The sequence below is a fragment of the Ranitomeya imitator genome, chromosome 5, assembly GCF_032444005.1.
Source record: "Ranitomeya imitator isolate aRanImi1 chromosome 5, aRanImi1.pri, whole genome shotgun sequence".
Lineage (NCBI taxonomy): Eukaryota > Metazoa > Chordata > Amphibia > Anura > Dendrobatidae > Ranitomeya > Ranitomeya imitator.
The window spans coordinates 189,090,442-189,111,284 of NC_091286.1; the positions used below are offsets into that span (position 1 = coordinate 189,090,442).

General features: G+C 44.2%; 1 protein-coding gene across 8 annotated transcripts in view; it reads left to right on the forward strand.

Moving 5' to 3' along the window:
* The window catches only part of CEP170 (centrosomal protein 170), a 303,057-nt gene that overhangs the window by 238,301 nt on the left and 43,913 nt on the right, over positions 1-20,843 (forward strand). For 4 of the 8 annotated variants that reach the window (XM_069769419.1, XM_069769420.1, XM_069769421.1 and 1 more), the window contains exon 13: positions 13,158-13,332. In XM_069769419.1, the coding sequence (XP_069625520.1) occupies positions 13,158-13,332 (175 nt within the window). The remainder of the gene's footprint in view (positions 1-13,157; positions 13,333-20,843) is intronic. The other 4 variants (XM_069769426.1, XM_069769422.1, XM_069769423.1 and 1 more) reach the window with 2 other exon arrangements.

Genomic DNA, 20,843 nt, shown 5'->3' on the forward strand with positions numbered 1-20,843 from the left:
AATGCCCTTTTGTTCATGACATTTTTCATCACCTTGTTGGTAAATTTGTAGTAGTGTATCTTGACGATATTTTATTTTACTCGCCTGATCTTAAGTTACTTCAGCCACACGCCTGGCAGGTGCTACCGATTTTTGCAGGATAACAAACTGTATGACAAATGAGAAAAATGTGTATTCGCCGTACAAGATGTTTAGTTTCTGGGTTTCCTAGTGTCTGCGGCAGGTTTACGGATGGACCCTGATAAGGTCTGTGCAGTTATGGAATAGGATCTACCAGGAAATCTGAAAGCGTTGCAACGCTTTTTGGGGTTTGCGAACTACTATCATAAGTGTATCAAAAACTTCTTGTTGATTTGTCAAACCTTTCACTAACATGACAAAGAAAGGTACGGACTTCTTTAGGTGGTCCGACTGCTCCTGTCAGACATTTTCTTCTATGAAGAAATGCTTTTCAACTGCTACTGTACTCATTCAATCGATGTTTCCTAACTATTTATTATTGAGGTTGATGCATCTTAAGTGGGGTCGGGGCTGTGTTGTCTCAAGGGTCATCCCCTGGTAAGTGGCATCCATATGATATGTTGTCCCGGCGAGGCAGTAATGAATATGGACGCGTCTCCACTCCCATAGGCATGGAGCGCATATTTATTACTTTAATGAGCGGTACCAAGTGCCCGTTAAACACAGGAAGAAGCTGCCTCGCCGGGACAACAGAGAGATGCAGGAACGTGCAGCGAGAACACGAGCAGAGTGAAGAGGAGGATGAGGGGAGCCAAGCGGAGCCATGCATACAACAGGGGAGGACAGAGGAGCCATGCATACAACAGGGGGAGGGCGGAGGAGCCATGCACACAACAGGGGGAGCCACACATACCAGGACAGGGATGAGAGGACAATGCATACCCGGCTTATACGCAAGTCAATAAGTTTACCCAGTTTTCCGTGTCAAAATTAGGTGCCTTGGCTTACACTTGGGTCGGCTTATGCTCGAGTATATACGATATCTTGTTTTTCACACTGAGAGCATTATACTGCCTCTAACAATCGCAAATAGCGAGAAGCACCGCCTGTGGTTAATTTGTTAAATGTTGCTATTAAACTCATACAGCAGCATTGGCAGCTCGCCGACGGGGGGGGGGGGAGAATTCGTTCAATTCAATGCACCCATCGGCTCGCCTGTGACGTTATTGCGGGTCACTGATGGGTTGCTATGACAGCTGAGGGACCATGATTTTTGCTATATTCAGTAATACTACGGTATTACTGTATAAAGCTCAAGCGATCAGGCGACTGCGCACGTTAAAGTCCCCTAAGGAGACTTAAGAAATACTAAAATAAATAAAAAATAAGTAAAGTTTTGAAAAAAAAAAGTTAAAGTTCAAATTGCTCCCTTTTCCCCCATTAAATAAATGGATAATAAAAAAACATACATACATATTACATACTAGATGGTGGCCCGATTCTAACGCATCGGGTGTTCTAGAATATGCATGTCCACGTAGTATATTGCACAGCCCACGCAGTATATTGCCCAGTCATGTAGTATATTGCCCAGTCACGTAGTATATTGCCCAGCCACGCAGTATATTGCCCAACCACGTAGTATATTGCCCAGCCACGTAGTATATTGCGTAGTATACTGCCCAGTCACGTAGTATATTGCCCAACCACGTAGTTTATTGCCCAACCACATAGTGTATTGCCCAGCCACATAGTATATTGCCCAGTCACGTAGTATACAGCACAGAGCCACGTAGTATATTGCCCAGCCACATAGTATATCACCCAGCCACATAGTATATCGCCCAGCCACATAGTATATCGCCCAGCCACATAGTATATTGCCCAGCCACATAGTATATTGCCCAACCACAATATAGGCAGCATGAATAGTAAAATGTTGGTCACACAGGGTTAATAGCAGCGTTAACCGAGTGTGTTACACCGCGGTCAACGCTGCCATTAACCCTGTGTGAGCGCTGACTGGAGCGGGCACTGACTGCGGGGAGGAAGGAGTGGCCATTTTTCCGCCGGACTGTGGCCGTCGCTGATTGGTCGCGGCAGTCATGACAGGCAGCTGGCGTGACCAATCAGCGACTTGGATTCCATGACAGACAGAGGCCGCGACCAATGAATATCCGTGACAGACAGAAGGACAGAAAGACGGAAGTGACCCTTAGACAATTATATAGTAGATTGCCGCGTTTAAAAAAAAAGTCTGCTCTCTCGAAATATAAAAATAATTAATCCCATCGGTAAACACTGTAAACAGAAAAAATTAACTAACTCTAAAATATTTTTTTTTGTCCGCTGCAGTACCACACAAAATGTTGTAACAAGCTATCAAAATTTCATCTCTATCTCAAAATGGTATAGATAAAAACTGTCTTGCCCCAAAAAATAATTAGTCGCAGGTGCGCTCCATCTGAAAAATGAAAACGCCATGCGTCTCAGAAAATGGTGACACAGCCCGAAAATTTGTGTTTTCAAACTTATGATTGTTGTTTCAAATTTATAGTAATAAAAAAGCTTGACAAGTTTGGTATCGCTCTAACTGGACTCATGAGCAAAATCCTATTGTAAGGTTATTTTGCCTCAAATTGTACGCTATATAAACAATTCCCCAAAAACAATGATCGATTTAAGGTTTTTTTCACAGTTTCACTGCTCTGGGAATTTTTCCCCTTTTCCAGTACACTATGAAGTAAGTGAGACAAAAGCCAGACCTCCAGACATAATGATCACTGCACACCCATCATAAATCACCGCAATGTATGGTAACTGTTCCCAAAACAGCTATAAATCTTACAGTCCAAATTACACGGTATGCAGACATCTTCTTTTTAAAGCAATACTTCTTTAATGATTTATCACAGAATTTACATGAGTTAAGTATAAACACGATTACACATCCACCATGTTCACCTTAGTGATGAAGACACATAAATCCAGTGTAGACCAACCGAAGAGCAGAAACCCTGCTTGACTTCTCCGGCTGAGCGAAGAGGATCGTCTGCATCGGGTTTATGTGTCTTCATCACTATGGTGAATATGGTGGATGTGTAATAGTGTTTATACTCGCCCCGTCCCTCAAAATTACAAGCCGTCATGTGGACAGAAAAATAAAAAAAGTTATGGCTTTGTTTTTTCCTCCCCTTCTTCCCAATCAATGGCCCCATCAGGAAGGGGTTTAAAAGGGTTGTCCATTTTAAAATTGTATTTTTCCATAGTGTTGCAGACAAATTAACAAAGGGTGCTGTTACTCTTAGGGTATGTGCCCCATATAATGCTCCATAAAGTTTGATGGGCCCCATTAGATGCTCCATATTAAAATATGCCCCATATAATCATGCATAAAGGGTAATAAGGGCCCCATAAGATGCTCCATAGAGATATTTGCCCTATATAGTGCTGCATAAATGTTTTGGCCCCATAAAATGCTCCATACAGATAATTGCCCCATATACTGCTGCACATGGCCCCATAAGATGCTCCATACAGTCACTTGCCCCATATAGTGCTGCAGAAGCGTTATGGCCCCATAAGATCATCCATACAGTCACTTGCCCCATATAATGCTGCACAAGCGTTATGGCCCCATAAGATCATCCATACAGTCACTTGCCCCATATAGTGCTGCACAAGCGTTATGGCCCCATAAGATGCTCCGTACAGCCACTTGCCCCATATAGTGCTGCACAAGCGTTATGGCCCATAAGATCATCCATACAGTCACTTGCCCCATATAGTGCTGCATAAGCGTTATGGCCCCATAAGATGCTCCGTACAGCCACTTGCCCCATATAGTGCTGCACAAGCGTTATGGCCCATAAGATCATCCATACAGTCACTTGCCCCATATAGTGCTGCACAAGCGTTATGGCCCCATAAGATCATCCATACAGTCACTTGCCCCATATAGTGCTGCACAAGTGTTATGGCCCCATAAGATGCTCCGTACAGCCACTTGCCCCATATAGTGCTGCACAAGTGTTGTAGCCCCATTAGATGCTCCGTACAGCCACTTGCCCCATATAGTGCTGCACAAGTGTTATGGCCCACAAAATAAAGCCTGCAGGTGATTCTGCGCATTGATGACAAGTTGCACTGTGAATATTTGATATTTAATATCTGATCTCTCCTTCAAACTACATTTCCAAGCCCTTTCCACTTCCTGCCGAATTCAACTCAAAAATATTTCACAAATCCGTTCATTCCTCAACCAAGAATCTGCAAAAACCCTAGTCCATGCCCTCATCATCTCCCGCCTCGACTACTGCAACCTCCTGCTTTGTGGCCTCCCCTCAAACACTCTCGCACCCCTCCAATCTATTCTAAACTCTGCTGCCCGACTAATCCACCTGTCCCCCCGCTATTCCCCGGCCTCTCCCCTCTGTCAATCCCTTCACTGGCTCCCCATTGCCTAGAGACTCCAGTATAAAAGCCTAACCATGACGTACAAAGCCATCCACAACCTGTCTCCTCCATACATCTGTGACCTCGTCTCCCGGTACTTACCTACACGCAACCTCTGATCCTCACAAGATCTCCTTCTCTACTCCCCTCTTATCTCCTCTTCCCACAATCATATACAAGATTTCTCTCGCGCATCACCCCTACTCTGGAACCCTCTACCACAACACATCAGATTCTCACCTACCATCGAAACCTTCAAAAAGAACCTGAAGACCTACCTCTTCCGACAAGCCTACAACCTGCAGTAACCACCGATCGACCAAACCGCTGCATGACCAGCTCTACCCTCACCTACTGTATCCTCACCCATCCCTTATAGATTGTGAGCCTTCGCGGGCAGGGTCCTCTCTCCTCCTGTACCAGTTATGACTTGTATTGTTTAAGATTATTGTACTTGTTTTTATTATGTATACCCCTCCTCACATGTAAAGCGCCATGGAATAAATGGCGCTATAACAATAAATAATAATAATAAGATGCTCCGCACAGTCACTTGCCCCATATAGTGCTGCACAAGTGTTATTGCCCCATAAGATGCTCCGCACAATCACTTGCCCCATTATAATGCTGCACAAGTGTTATGTCCCCATAAGATGCTCCGGCGGTAAGTGTGACTTGTGATTCAGTGACTTTGGATTCAGGGAGTTTCCAGGGGAGGAATTGCTGTCTGATTTTTATTAATACTTTGTATTTATTTATTTATTTATTTATTTATTTTTTAATTGAACTGTTCTGTCTGGTGCAATCCCCATTAGGAAATGTGCTCCACGATTGTTAATGCCATCCAGTGCACATCTTGCCACATGTATGCAGTCCTTGAGCAGCCGATCGAGGGTGCATACTGCTGTGCGAGATGTGAGCACGTTGTGCATTTGGAAACCCAGATTCTGACTCTAAATGTGCAGCTGGCAACACTGAGATCCATAGACAATATGGAGAGGAGTCTTCTGCTCACGGAGCAGACGCTCAATGGGACAGATGAGGGGGGTGATGGTGGGATGGAGCTGCAGGACAATGAAGTAGCAAGCTGGGTGACAGTTAGGAAGCGGGGTAGAGGGAAGAGTGCCAGGGAGGCTAGTCCTGATCTGGAACACCCCAATAAGTTTGCTAAGTTGGCAGATGAGGGGGGTGCCAGTACAGGGGTAGCACTGCTGCAGCCAGGCATGTCCTCTGAAAGCCGGAGGAGTGACTGCTCCAGTAAGGAGGGAAATAGGAGAGCAGGGCAGGCCAGACAGGTGCTGGTAGTGGGGGACTCAATTATTAGGGGAACAGATAGGGCAATCTGTCACAAAGACAGGGATCGTCGAACGGTGTGCTGCCTACCTGGCGCTCGAGTCCGACACATCGCTGATCGGGTGGACAGATTATTGGGAGGGGCTGGTGAGGACCCAGCGGTCATGGTGCACATTGGCACTAATGACAAAGTTAGAGGTAGGTGGAAGGTCCTTAAAGATGATTTCAGGGAATTAGGCTGCAAGCTGAAAGCAAGGACCTCCAACGTGGTATTTTCCGAAATACTGCCGGTACCACGTGCCACGCCAGAGAGGCAACGGGAGATTAGGGAGGTTAATAAGTGGCTCAAGAATTGGTGTAGGAAAGAGGGGTTTGGGTTCCTGCAGAACTGGGCCGACTTCTCAGTTGGCTACAGGCTCTACGCTAGGGACGGGCTGCACCTCAATGGGGAGGGTGCAGCTGTGCTGGGGGAGAGAATGGCTAGAAGGTTGGAGGAGTGTTTAAACTAGGAATTGGGGGGGAGGGTATTCATTTTATAGGAGGGGAAGATAGTGCAGACAGAGTCCTGGGCACAAATAAGGAAGTTGGGGGTGGCGGTGGCATGGGGGGTGGGGTCAGAACAGTTAATAATTTAAGAAATAGAAGTACAGAGAGGAACATAAAGTGCATGTATACTAATGCCAGAAGCCTCGCCAACAAAATGGACGAATTAGAACTAATGTTGTTGGAGCATAATTATGACATGGTGGGGATATCTGAGACATGGCTGGATGAGAGCCATGACTGGGCTGTTAACTTGCAGGGCTACAGCCTGTTCAGAAATGACCGTACAGATAAGCGAGGGGGAGGGGTGTGTCTATATGTAAAATCATCCTTAAAACCCATCCTGCGCGATAATATAGGTGAATTTAATGAAAATGTAGAATCCCTGTGGGTGGAGATAAGGGGAGGGGGAAAAAATAATAAATTACTGATAGGGGTTTGTTATAAATCTCCAAAAATAATGGAAGCAATGGAGAATATCCTCGTAAAGCAAATAGATGAAGCTGCGACTCAACTACCCTGAAATAGATTGGGGAATAGAAACCTGCAGTTCCAGCAAAGGTAATCAGTTTTTGACAATTATGAGAGACAATTACCTTTCACAACTGGTTCAGGACCCAACAAGAAGGGGGGCACTGCTAGACCTAATATTAACCAACAGGCCAGACCGCATATCAAATATAAGGGTTGGGGGTCACTTGGGAAATAGCGATCACAAAATAATAAGTTTTCAAGTATCCTTTAAAAAGATGTGTAGTAGAGGGGTTACAAGGACACTAAACTTCAGGAGGGCAAATTTCCAACAGATGAGAGAGGATCTTGGTGCAATTAACTGGGACGATATCCTGAGACACAAAAATACACAAAGAAAATGGGAGACGTTTATTAGCATCCTGGATAGGACCTGTGCACAGTATATACCGTATGGGAATAAACATACTAGAAATAGGAGGAAACCAATATGGCTAAATAGAGCTGTAAGGGGCGCAATAAGTGACAAAAAGAAAGCATTTAGAGAATTAAAGGAAGTAGGTAGTGAGGAGGCATTAAATAAATACAGAAAATTAAATAAATTCTGTAAAAAGCAAATCAAGGCAGCAAAGATTGAGACAGAGAGACTCATTGCCAGAGAGAGTAAAAATAATCCTAAAATATTCTTTAACTACATATATAGTAAGAAACTAAAAAATGATAGTGTTGGCCCCCTTAAAAATAGTCTGGGTGAGATGGTGGATGAGGATGAGGAAAAAGCCAATATGCTAAATGACTTTTTTTCATCAGTATTTACACAAGAAAATCCCATGGCAGACAAAATGTCTAGTGATAAAAATTCCCAATTAAATGTCACCTGCTTAACCCAGCAGGAAGTGCGGCGGCGTCTAAAAATCACTAAAATTGACAAATCTCCGGGCCCGGATGGGATACACCCTCGAGTACTGCAGGAATTAAGTACAGTCATTGATAGACCATTATTTTTAATCTTTAAAGACTCCATAATAACAGGGTCTGTGCCACAGGACTGGCGTATAGCAAATGTGGTGCCAATATTCAAAAAGGGGACAAAAACTGAACTCGGAAATTATAGGCCAGTAAGCTTAACCTCTACTGTGGGTAAAATACTGGAGGGCATTCTAAGGGATGCTATACTGGAGTATCTGAAGAGGAATAACCTCATGACCCAGTATCAGCACGGGTTTACTAGGGACCGTTCATGTCAGACTAATTTGATCAGTTTCTATGAAGAGGTAAGTTCCAGATTGGACCAAGGGAACCCAGTGGATGTAGTGTATATGGACTTTTCAAAAGCTTTTGATACGGTGCCACACAAAAGGTTGATACATAAAATGAGAATAATGGGGATAGGGGAAAATATGTGCAAGTGGGTTGAGAGCTGGCTCAGGGATAGGAAACAAAGGGTGGTTATTAATGGAGCACACTCGGACTGGGTAGCGGTTAGCAGTGGGGTACCACAGGGGTCAGTATTGGGCCCTCTTCTTTTTAACATATTTATTAATGACCTTGTAGGGGGCATTCAGAGTAGAATTTCAATATTTGCAGATGACACTAAACTCTGCAGGGTAATCAATACAGAGGAGGACAATTTTATATTACAGGATGATTTATGTAAACTAGAAGCTTGGGCTGATAAATGGCAAATGAGCTTTAATGGGGATAAATGTAAGGTCATGCACTTGGGTAGAAGTAATAAGATGTATAATTATGTGCTTAATTCTAAAACTCTGGGCAAAACCGTCAATGAAAAAGACCTGGGTGTATGGGTGGATGACAAACTTAAATTCAGTGGCCAGTGTCAGGCAGCTGCTACAAAGGCAAATAAAATAATGGGATGCATTAAAAGAGGCATAGATGCTCATGAGGAGAACATAATTTTACCTCTATACAAGTCACTAGTTCGACCACACTTAGAATACTGTGCACAGTTCTGGTCTCCGGTGTTTAAGAAAGACATAGCTGAACTGGAGCGGGTGCAGAGAAGAGCGACCAAGGTTATTAGAGGACTGGGGGGTCTGCAATACCAAGATAGGTTATTACACTTGGGGCTATTTAGTTTGGAAAAACGAAGACTAAGGGGTGATCTTATTTTAATGTATAAATATATGAGGGGACAGTACAAAGACCTTTCTGATGATCTTTTTAATCATAGACCTGAAACAGGGACAAGGGGGCATCCTCTGCGGTTGGAGGAAAAAAGGTTTAAGCATAATAACAGACGCGGATTCTTTACTGTAAGAGCAGTGAGACTATGGAACTCTCTGCCGTATGATGTTGTAATGAGTGATTCATTACTTAAATTTAAGAGGGGACTGGATACCTTTCTGGAAAAGTATAATGTTACAGGGTATATACACTAGATTCCTTGATAGGGCGTTGATCCAGGGAACTAGTCTGATTGCCGTATGTGGAGTCGGGAAGGAATTTTTTTCCCCAATGTGGAGCTTACTCTTTGCACATGGGTTTTTTTTGCCTTCCTCTGGATCAACATGTTAGGTTAGGCTATGGGTTGAACTAGATGGACATATAGTCTTCCTTCAACCTTAATAACTATGTAACTATGTAACTATGTACAGCCACTTGCCCCATATAGTGCTGCACAAGTGTCATGGCCCCATAAGATGCTCCGCACAATCACTTGCCCCATTATAATGCTGCACAAGTGTTATGTCCCCATAAGATGCTCCGTACAGCCACTTGCCCCATATAGTGCTGCACAAGTGTTATGTCCCCATAAGATGCTCCGTACAGCCACTTGCCCCATATAGTGCTGCACAAGTGTCATGGCCCCATAAGATGCTCCGCACAATCACTTGCCCCATTATAATGCTGCACAAGTGTTATGTCCCCATAAGATGCTCCGTACAGCCACTTGCCCCATATAGTGCTGCACAAGTGTTATGCCCCATAAGATGCTCCGTACAGCCACTTGCCCCATATAGTGCTGCACAAGTGTTATGCCCCATAAGATGCTCCGTACAGCCACTTGCCCCTCATGCTTTTGCTGCGATAAAAAAAAAAAATCACATACTCACCTCTCTTCGCTCAGGACCCCCGACACGTTCAATATTTACCTGCTCCTCGTCTGGCTCCATCTTCGGCACTGACGTTCTGCAGAGGGCACGCACTGACTACGTCACTGCGTCCTCTGACCTGAGCGTCACAGCCAGAGGATGCTGAAGACGGAGCCGCACTGGAACGAGGAGAGGTAAATATCGCGCAGCGCTGCGCTCCCCCTTCCCGTATACTCACCTACTGCTGGCGCTGTGTCCCTGCTTCCACCGCTGCATCTTCTTCCTGTATTGAGCGGTCACAGTTACCGCTCATTACAGAAATTAATATGCGGCTCCACCTCTATGGGAGGTGGAGCCGCATATTCATTACTGTAATGAGTGGTACCATTTGACCGCTCAACACAGGAAGAATCTGCAGCGCTGGAAGAAGCAGGGACGTCCAGGGACCGCGCCAGCAGTAGGTGAGTATAATTAGACAGCCCCCGCACCCCTTCCCCTGCCGACCCCCGGGTATGACTCGAGTATAAGCCGAGAGGGGGACTTTCAGCCCAAAAAAATGGGCTGAAAATCTTGGCTTATACTCGAGTATATACGGTATGCTGTGACAGCGTCCATAGTCGCCCGTGGATCACTCTTGGAGACTGACATGCGCTGCATTTTTCCAGACTGCAGAATGTCAATTTCTCTTGCCAAGACGCCAGCCTCCGCAAGAGAAATTACACCAATAGACTGTATTGCACCTGATGAACCTGCACGGTTCAGTAAACACATGCGGATTTACCCGCGTTCAATAGAAGGCAGCTCTTTTGACACAACAAACATACGCTGCGTCCAAAGCGCTGCTAGTTCTGTATCGTGGGCACCCGGCCTTAAGCTAGGTTCACATTGCGTTAGTGGGTGTCCGCTAATGGACTCCGTTACATGGCGCAATTGTCGCAATTAACGCTATGTAACGGATCTGTTAGCGCACCCATTGACTGCAATGTGCTAACGGATCCCTAGCGCATCGCAAACGTATGCCATTTTTGGCATGCGTCTGCGATGTGCCGTTAGTTTCGGACGGACCTCGAACGCTGCTTGCAGCGTTCAGGGTCCATTCCTCGCTAGCGCAGATCGGGCATCTGCGCTAGCGGGATTGCCGAACGCGATCCCTTTTTGGACATTGCGTTAGCGCATCACGTTAGCGTATCCGCTAAACGGATTGCACTAACACAACGTGAACCTAGCCTTACTCCCACAACTCTGGTGCTCTGGTCTTTTTTGATACACTACAGGGGTGACATCATGGCTACAGCACACATGACCACTACAGCCAATCATTGTGCTCAGCGGCTCTAATGATGTAGATGGCCCCTTGAAGAGGTTAAACAGGTTTTTCCATGACAAAAATAAATCACTAATCAACTTTGTGACCCCACTTGTCACTAGAACTGGTGAGTCTCTGCCCAATGCACTATAGTTCCAATTAAAGGCATTAGAACTGAAATGCAAATTTAAGTGCTCAAAATGCAATGACGCCAATGAAAAAGAATATGTAACAACTCTGCTGGCATCACAGCATGGCCTCACATCTCTCACACAATCTTACCCACTGCTCCAGGCCATGATGTGCTTTCTCTTTAATGCCAGCTCCATGTTCTGTGTCTCTGCTCTCTGCATGCCTCATGGCTATGTGTATAGGGGGCCGGCGCCTGAACTCTCTGGTTCTTATAGGAATCAGGTGCACCTGTCCAATCAGTTCCTGACCAATTACCAAGAGGCCTCCTGTGTATAGTGCAGCTCCACCCTGTGGTCTGGGCCTGTGCAATGTGTTCGCTCAGTTACTGTTTAGCTGCTGAGTTTGCCTGGCCTTGCTCTGAGTTACTCCCTCTGAGCTTTTCTCTGTGCTTTTGCCTTGTTCTTGTAGTCCGCCCTCCAGGAGGCAGGATATCCTGGTCCCTGTGTCTTTGTCCCTGTGTCTTGTTCTATTGCCTTGTCTGTACTTTGTCTTTCCTCGGTCTCCTTGTCTGTGGCTTTCTTCCCTGCTTCCTTTCCTTGTGTTTTCTGTCTGCTTACTCTTGCTGCTCTGCACTCAGATCTTGCTTTGCACTCTCTGGCTTTGCTCTGTGGCTCCGCTCCTTGCGGTTCTATCTGGCTCCGCTCTTTGCGGTACTATCTGACTCTGCCTCTTGTGTTTCTGCACTTTGCTCCGTCTCCGCTCTTGGCTCCGCCTCCAGCGTCTCCCCTCTTGGCTCCGCCTCCAGCGTCTCCGCTCTTGGCTCCGCCTCTTGCGGCTCCGTCCTTGGCTCTGCCTTCTCCTTCTCTTCTCTTAGTTCCATCTTCTACTTGTTACTTGGTCCTCCTGTGTGTACAGGTCCCTACCTGTTCCTTCATTCTCCTTTCCTTCTGGCTCGTTTCCGTACCTGCATCTTCTGTGTGTACAGGTCCCTACCTGTTCCTTCATCACACTCACAATAGGACTGCACTCGGGTGTCATCAGAGTGCAGCCTGATTCATACATCACATCAACCCGTCCTGTGTATCCTGTGTTCCTGCCAGTCCTGCCGTTCCTGCCCTGCCTTCCAGTCCTGTGTTCTCTGCAGTGCCTCCCAATCCTGTGTTCCTGCCAGTCCTGCCGTTCCTGCCCTGCCTTCCAGTCCTGTGTTCCTGCTGTCCTAGCCAGTCCAGTCTCCTGCCTTGTCTCTGCCTGCCCTGTCTCTGCCGTGCCAGTCTACTCGTCTGTGTTCCAGCCGTGCTCGTCTGCCAGTCCTGCCTAATGCCCGCACCAATCCGGGTGTTCCTGTCTCCCAAGTGGGATCAGCAGCCACAGCCAGACACCACCCTGGAGTAGCACCTGGCAGCTGCCTGCTGCACAAGCCTGACCTCACCATCAGAGGCTCCAGTGAAGACTCAGGAAGCTGCCATAGTCACGCCCCTTCCAGAGTAGTCTGGTTTGTGGCACAGTGGGGCCACAAAACCCCCGAGCTCACGCCCACCAGTCAGGGCGTGAGCGTGACAGAATATTTCAAATGGTGTACTTGCTTAAGGGCCAAAAGTAATGATACATTGTATATTTGCTATTGCTGTAATGGTGCTGACCCACAGAATAAAGTTAGCACTTCATTTCTGTAGCATGGTGAGTATCATAACAAAAAGTTATGAAAACGCAATGGCAGTATTCATTTCCTGAGCTCCTGTAGATAAAATATCCACGCCGCTCACCTCCAAATGCAAGAGTCTTTATGGGGTCACTAGGTGTAGTTAATGTCATTTGGTTTTACATTTAGTGAGCTAAATTCTGAAACTCAAATGAGTAACCATTATATTTTCGATCCCACTACAAATACTTTTTTAGGGTGCAATATATTTATTATTAATATATATTTTCCTTTTTTTAAGGATTAGCCAAGATTTGGCTCTTATTGCTCAGGAAATTAATGATGTTGCAGGAGAAATCGATTCAGTGACTTCATCAGGCACGGCACCTAGCACCACAGTAAGCACTGCAGCTACTACACCCGGTTCAGCTATAGACACCAGAGAGGAGGTAGGAGATCTTCATCAAGATGCACAGGTTCTTTCTTCTTCTTGTCATTTGATTTTCATATTTACTGTTTTTACTATTAACAATTTATTTAAATTTTTCCTTTAACCCTTTCACTCTGAAGCCTGTTTTCATCTTTCTGACCAAGCCAATGTTTTCAAATCTGACCACTGTCATATTGAGGTTAAAACTCAGGAATGCCTCAATGGATCCCACTGATTCTGAGTTTTTTCGTGGCATATTGTACTTCATGGTAGCGGTAACATTTCTTAGATATAACTTAAGTTTATGTGTAAAAAAATTTTTTTTGTTAGGAAGTTATAAGGGTTAAAACATGGCCAGTGATTTCTCATTTTATCCAACAAAATTTTCAAAACCATTTTAGGGACCACATCACATTTGAAATGACTTTGAGGGGGCCTATATGACAGAAAATACACCAAATTTATGCCATTTCAAAAACTACACCCCTCAAGGTACTCAAAACCACATTCAAGAAGTTTATTAACCCTTCAGGTGCTTTAAAGGAATTCATAGACCGTGGAAGAAAAAAATTTACATTTTGGGTTTTTTTCACAAAAATTTTCCTTTAGGCCCATTTTTTTTACTTTTACAAGGATAACAGGAGAATATGGACCATATGGTTTGTTGTTCAATATCTGCTGAGCATGCCGATACCCCTTATTTGGGGGGAAACCACTGTTTGGAGGCACCGCAGGGCTTGGAAGGGAAGGAGTGCCGTATGACTTTTTGAATGTAAAATTTGCTGGCATAATTAGCGAACAACATGTCATGTTTGGAGAGCCCCTGATGTGCCTATACAGTGGAAACTCCTCACAAGTGACACCATTTTGGAAACTAGACCCCTCAGAGAACTTATCAAGATGTGTATTGAACACCTTGAAGTGCTTCACAGAAGTTTATAACATTAAGCCGTAAAAATAATTTTTCCCACAAAAATGTGTTTTTCTCTCCAAATTTTGCATTTTCATAAGCATGCCGATAACCCATGTGTGGGGGAAAACTACTGTTTGGGTGCATGGCAGGGCTCAGAATGGAAAGAACTCCATTTCACTTTTCGAAAGTAAAAATTTCTGGAATAATTAGCAGACACCATGTCGTGTTTGGAGAGTCCCTGATTTTCCTAAACAGTGGAAACGCCCCACAAGTGACACTATTTTGGAAACTAAACCCTCACGGAACTTATCTAGATGTGAGGCGAGCACCTTGAAATGACAGGTTCTTCACAGAAATTAGTTTGAGCCATGAAAATAGAAACAAAAATCTTAGTTTTCCCCGAAAAAAAAATGTTTTTTTTTACCCCAAATTTTGTATTTTCACTAGGGTAAAAGCAGAAAATGCAACCAAAATTTGTTGTGCAATTTATGCTGAGTTCAAAAGCTCCATATGTGGTCAAAAACTACATCTGTGTCACAGTACAGAGCTCATAGGGGAAGGAGCACCATACTACAGTGCAGATTTTGCTGCACTGGTTTGAGGGTGCCATATCACATTGGCAGAGTTTCAGAGGTGCCAGAACAACAGCACTGCTTAGCTGCACCGCGAGACTCGGAAGGAACGGAGTGTTATCCAGCAGCAAGCAGCAGTGGATGTTGCTGAGTGAAAATTGCAAACTGCCATTGTAGTGACCAGTATGTTGAAGTGACCACTACATTATTCCCAGCTCATGCTTCTGGACACACACACCCGTCAATTAGGCAGGCTCTCATGACTACAGAAATAGCAAACATGTTGACACTAATTGTGGTTTAGATAGAATGGGGCTCAGAAGGGAGGGGGGCATTTTGATTTGGGAGCGCACAATTTGCTGAATTTCTTTTGAGGGGCAAGGTGCCATTTAGTTTTTCCAGAGCCTTTGTACTACCAGTAACGTGGACGTCCCCTATATTTCTATTGACAGATGACGGACCTGAGTGGGGATATGCTTTTTTGTGGATTTTGAGTTAAAGCTCTTATTGGGAACATTTTACATAACATAGGATTTCATTTATCTGGTGCTCTAGGCTGAACACTTTGGGGTTTCCATCTAAATCTCCGAGTGACGTGACAGATGAAACCCTTGAGGAATCTATTCACTATAATGAGGCAGCAGAGTTACTCTGGATTCCGTCTGACCTCTGTTCAACGTTGTCCTTCTTTTCAGAAGTGCACAAAACTGTGATCGACATCGCTTTTATGCTCGCCTAAAAAGATGGACAACGCCAAATCACAGGTACTATGGCGTCCACAGTGTCTCCGTCTGCCTCATTATAGGGAATCTTCCCTCGTGGGTCCCATCTGTATTCAGAAATTTACAAGGAAACCCTAGTGTAAGTGTTCAGCGTAGAGTGCAGGATAAATGTAAGCAGAACCTTACTGAGACCTTTGGGAGGCAGAATTAACAAATCAACAGCAGGTGAAGAATTGGTTTTATTTATTTTTTACGCCGTTCCTCGTGTAGTATAAGTGATTAGGCGACTTTATTCTTCGGGTCGGTGCGATTACAACGATACTAGATTTATATTGTGTTTTTATGTTTGGCAGCTGTCACACTCTAAAAGACGCTTTTGCATCCCTATATTCAGACAGCTATAATTTTTTCATATTTCAGCCGACAGAGTCATGTGGCAGCTTTTTTTTTTGCTGGTCAAGTTGACGTTTTTATTGGTACCATTTTCGGGCACAAAACGTTTTTTGATCGCTTTTTATTCTGATTTTGGGAGGTAAAATGAACAGAAACCAGCAATTCAGGAATTGTTTTTTGTTTTATTTTATACTGTTCCGCATGTGGTAAAATTGATGTGGCAGCTTTATTCTTCAGGTCAGTACGATTACGGCGATACCACATTTATATAATTTTTTTATGTTTTGGTGCTTTTGCACAGTAAAAGCTATTTTATAGAAAAATTATTATTTTTGCATTGCTTTATCCTCAGAGCTATAACTTTTTATTTTTGCCGTTGATGGAGCTTTGTGGTGGCTTGTTTCTTGTGGGACAAGATGACGTTTTCAACATTACCATCTTTTTTATCTCTTTTTAGTGCATTTTTTGTTCGGCATTTTGATGATAAAGCCTTGTTTAGTGTTCATTAGTGTTCACTGAAAGGGTTAAATAGTGGGACAGTTTTATAGATCAGGTCGTTCTGTACACTGCAATACCAAATATGTGTACTTTTTTTTTCATAAATGTATTTTTATTGGAATACACTTTTTTTTCTTTTTTTTTGTTCTTCATTTGGGGATTTATTTTTATATATTTTTCACTTTGTAATAACTTTTTTTTAAAACTTTTTTACATTGTCCGAGGATAGGATCACTGTGTAGTGACAGATCGCTGATAAGCTACTCTGCAATGCTTCTGTACTGCAGGGCATCAAAGCAGCATCTGACAGGCAGGGGAGTACTGCAGGGCATCAGAGCAGCGTCTGACAGGCACGATAGAAGGCGTGTCAGCTCCTGCTCTTAGCAGACTCTCACTGAGCACTTTCCTTGAAGGACCCCATGGCCATACTACTGCCAGGGGTCACCATGGAGACCATCGAGACAACGCGATCATATCGCGTTGTGCCGATGGAAGCAGAGAACGGAGTTTACTTCCTCTGCGATGCTCCTCAATGTGTTGTTGTCACTATTAACAGCAGCATCAGAGGGGTTAAACGTCCGCGATCGGTGCTGGCACCAATCGTGGGCATTGTTGCAGGGTTCCAGCTCTCACACAGAGCTGACACCCGCATCCGATTGCTGTGGTGCTCATTGTGAGTTCGCTCGATGGCAACACTGTACAAATACTTCTCTTTGCGGGAATGCATGTCAGGAAGGGGTTAAGATCAATTTGAAATCAGAATAAAACACAAATACAGAATCACATATATGTGTGTGTATATATACTGTGTGTGTGTGTGTGTGTGTGTATATATATATATATATATATATATATATATATATATATATATATATATATACTGGTCAAAAAATAAGGGGAACACTAAAATGCAGCATCCTATTTGTCACTGAATTCAGATTCCAGTTTCAAATCTTTATTCATTACATAGTGGAACACATTGAGGACAATAAATATAGAAATGATTAATAGTAATCAAAATTAATATCCCAACGAGGTCTAGATTTGGAATTATATTCAAAATCAAAGTGGAAAATCAAATTACAGGCTTGACCAACTTCAGTGGAAATGCCTCAAGATAGGGAAATGATGCACAGTACTATTTGTGGCCCCCATCTGCATGTTTGACCACCATACCATGCCTGGGCATGCTCCTGATGTGGCGGCGGATGTTCTCCTGTGTGATTTCCTCCCTGACATGGATTAAAGCATTAGTCAACTTCTAGACCATTCGTGGTGCAACGTGACATGGGTTGATGGAATGAGAGCTGATGTCTCAGATGTGCTCGATTGAATTTAGGTCTGCGGAATGGGCAGTCCAGTCCATAGCATCAATGCCTTCATCATGCAGGAACTTCTGACACACTTCAGCCACATGAGGCCTAGCATTGTCATGCATCAGAAGGAATCCAGGGCCCACTGCACCTGCATATAGTCTCACAATAGGTCTGAGGATCTCATTCCGGTACTTAATGGCAGTCAGGTTACCTCCGGCTAGCACTTAGAGGGCTCCTCGGCCCTTCAAAGAAATGCCTCACCACACCATCATTGACTCACTGCCAAACCGGTCATGCTGGAGGGTGTTGCAGGCAGCAGAATGTTCTGCATAGCATCTCCAGAATCTGTCACGTGTGTCACATGTGCTCAGTGTGAACCTGCTCTCCTCCGGTAAGCGCACAAGGCGCCATTGTTAAATCTGCCAGTCTTGGTGTTCTCTGGCAAATGCCAATACTCTACACAGTGTTGTGATCTAAGCACAATACCCACTTGTTGATGATGGGTGTTGTGAATTCTGTTTTCGAACTCCCTCCTGTGGTCATGAATGGTACTTCTGCGAGTTCTGTCCATAGACTCCCTCTGGTGGCTGTGAGTGGAGCTGCTGCTTCTGAGGTTCCTTCCACAGGTGACGTAGTTTATTCTTTGGCTGGCTGTTCTATTTAACTCCACTCAGATTGTTACTCCATGCCAGCTGTCAATGTTCTTGTACTGGTTCAGTTCTCTCTTGGATCTTTCTGGTGACCTGTCTACTCCAGCAGAAGCTAAGTCCCTGCTAGTTATTATTTGTTCATTGTTTCCTTGTCCAGTTGGCTATCATGATTTTGCCTTGCTAGCTGGAAGCTCTGGGATGCAGAGTGGCACCTCCGCACCGTCGGTGCGGAGGTCTTTTTGCACACTCTGCGTGGTTTTTTGTAGTTTTTTGTGCTGACCGCAAAGATACCTTTCCTATCCTCAGTCTGTTTAGTAAGTCTGGCCTCCCTTTGCTGAAACCTGTTTCATTTCTGTGTTTGTGACTTTCATCTTAACTCACAGTCAGTATATGTGGGGGGCTGCCTTTTCTTTTGGGGAATTTCTCTGAGGCAAGGTAGGCTTTATTTTCTATCTCTAGGGCTAGTTAGCTCTTAGGCTGTGAAGAGGCGTCTAGGTCGTGTTAGGTACGCTCCACGGCTATTTCTAGTTGTGTGATAGGATTAGGGGTTGCGGTCAGCAGAGCTCCCACTTCCCAGAGCTTGTCCTGTGTGAGTTTAATCATCAGGTCGTTCCGGATGCTCCTAACCACCAGGTCCATAACAGATGGGCCCTCATACACCACCCTCATGGAGTCTGTTTCTGACAGTTTGAGCAAACACATGGATGTTGGTGGTCTGCTGGAGGTAATTTTGCATGGCTATGGCACTGTTCCTCCTTGCACAAAGGAGAAGGTAGCGGTCCTGCTGCTGGGTAGTTACCCTCCTACGGCCTTCTCCACGTCTTCTGGTGTACTGGCTTGTCTCCTGGTATTTGCTCCATGCTCTAGACACTGTGCTGACCGATATAGCTACCTTTCTTGCCACAGCTCACATTAATGTACCATCCTGGATGAGCTGCACTACCTGAGCAAATACTGTAGTTTGTAGACACTACCTCATGCTACGGTACAGAACCTCTAGGGGTGAGAGCAATGACTAAATGCAAAAGTGACCAAAAAAAAACAGCCAAAAAGAATGAGAACAGAGAAATGGTCTGTGGTCAGCTCCTGCAGAACCAATCCTTTATTGGGGTTGTCTTGCTAATTGCCTATTATTTTTACCTGTTGTCTGTTCAATTTGCACAACAGCAAGAGAAATTGATTTCCAATCTGTGTTGTTTCATAACTGGACAGGTTGATGTCACAGAAGTATGATTTGTATTGGAGTTGCATTATGTTGTTCAAGTGTTCCCTTTTATTTATTTTTTTTAGCAGTGAATATTATAATAGTTGTCATGACTCTGATGCCGGGTTTTCCGGGACCCAAGGGCTCCTTCCCTGTCCCTAACGCTAGGGGCGCCCTAGCTCACCCTATTCCCAGGATTACTTCTGATGGTGAAGACGCCAGGGCCACGTATCTTGCCTTAGTTCCTGAATCTGCTCTCAGTATGTATCCTTTCCCTACCGAGGGAAGAGGGGAGTGGTAGTATACAGTATTACCTTGTTAGCCTGGATGGTGTAATACGAACAGGGATAATGAAAAATACCAGTCATACAAACATGCTCACACAAACAATGCATCGCAGAGTGGAGGATGGGGTTAAACCAAAGTAGGAGAAGAAGGGGAATTATCACACTCCCAAAACCTAGCTACAGTCACAGACCGGCGTAAAATAAAGAACTATTCTTGTACTATTCTTGTAGTGCTGTCTATTTGTTCATTCTACCTCCAAAAACGCAATAATACTCAACTCACATTTATTTTGCGCTCTCCGCTGAATGCTAACATCAGGGTTTTTGTGTAAATTCCCCAAAACCGCGATTCAGACAAAACCCTGGATGGAACCACTCACTTATGAGGCATATGAAGTCACTTTGGATTGACAAATTTGCAATTCTCCAGAAAGAAAGTCTGGCTTGGATGTTACAAAATAGTCACTGCAGCCGTAGATGAATTCATTGAGAGATGCTGTTTCTACAATTGGGACTCTTTTGGGGTTTTTCTGCTGTTCTGGAACCTTTGGAGCTCTGCAAGTGTCGCCCGCAAACTATTCTATCAAATCTGTCCTCCAAAAGCCAAATAGCGCTCCTTCCTTCTTAGCCATGACATGTGGTCTAACAGTAATTTTTTTGTGATAACATATTGGGCAGCACCATATGGAGAAATTGTGCACTAAATTATGGGGTCTCTTTTCACCTATTAACCCTTGTGTACCTGACAAATTTGCAGCAAGTACAAAAATATATATCCACGACTCAATGTTATTAAATTCTGTAAGGCACATATGAGTTCAAAATACTCACTACACCCTTTGATGAATTCCTTGAGGAGTCCAGTTTCCAAAAGGGGAGTTTCTGCTGTTACCACATGTTGGGGTTCTTCAAATGCGACATATATATATATATATATATATATATATATATATATATATATATATATATATATATATATATATATATATATATATATATATA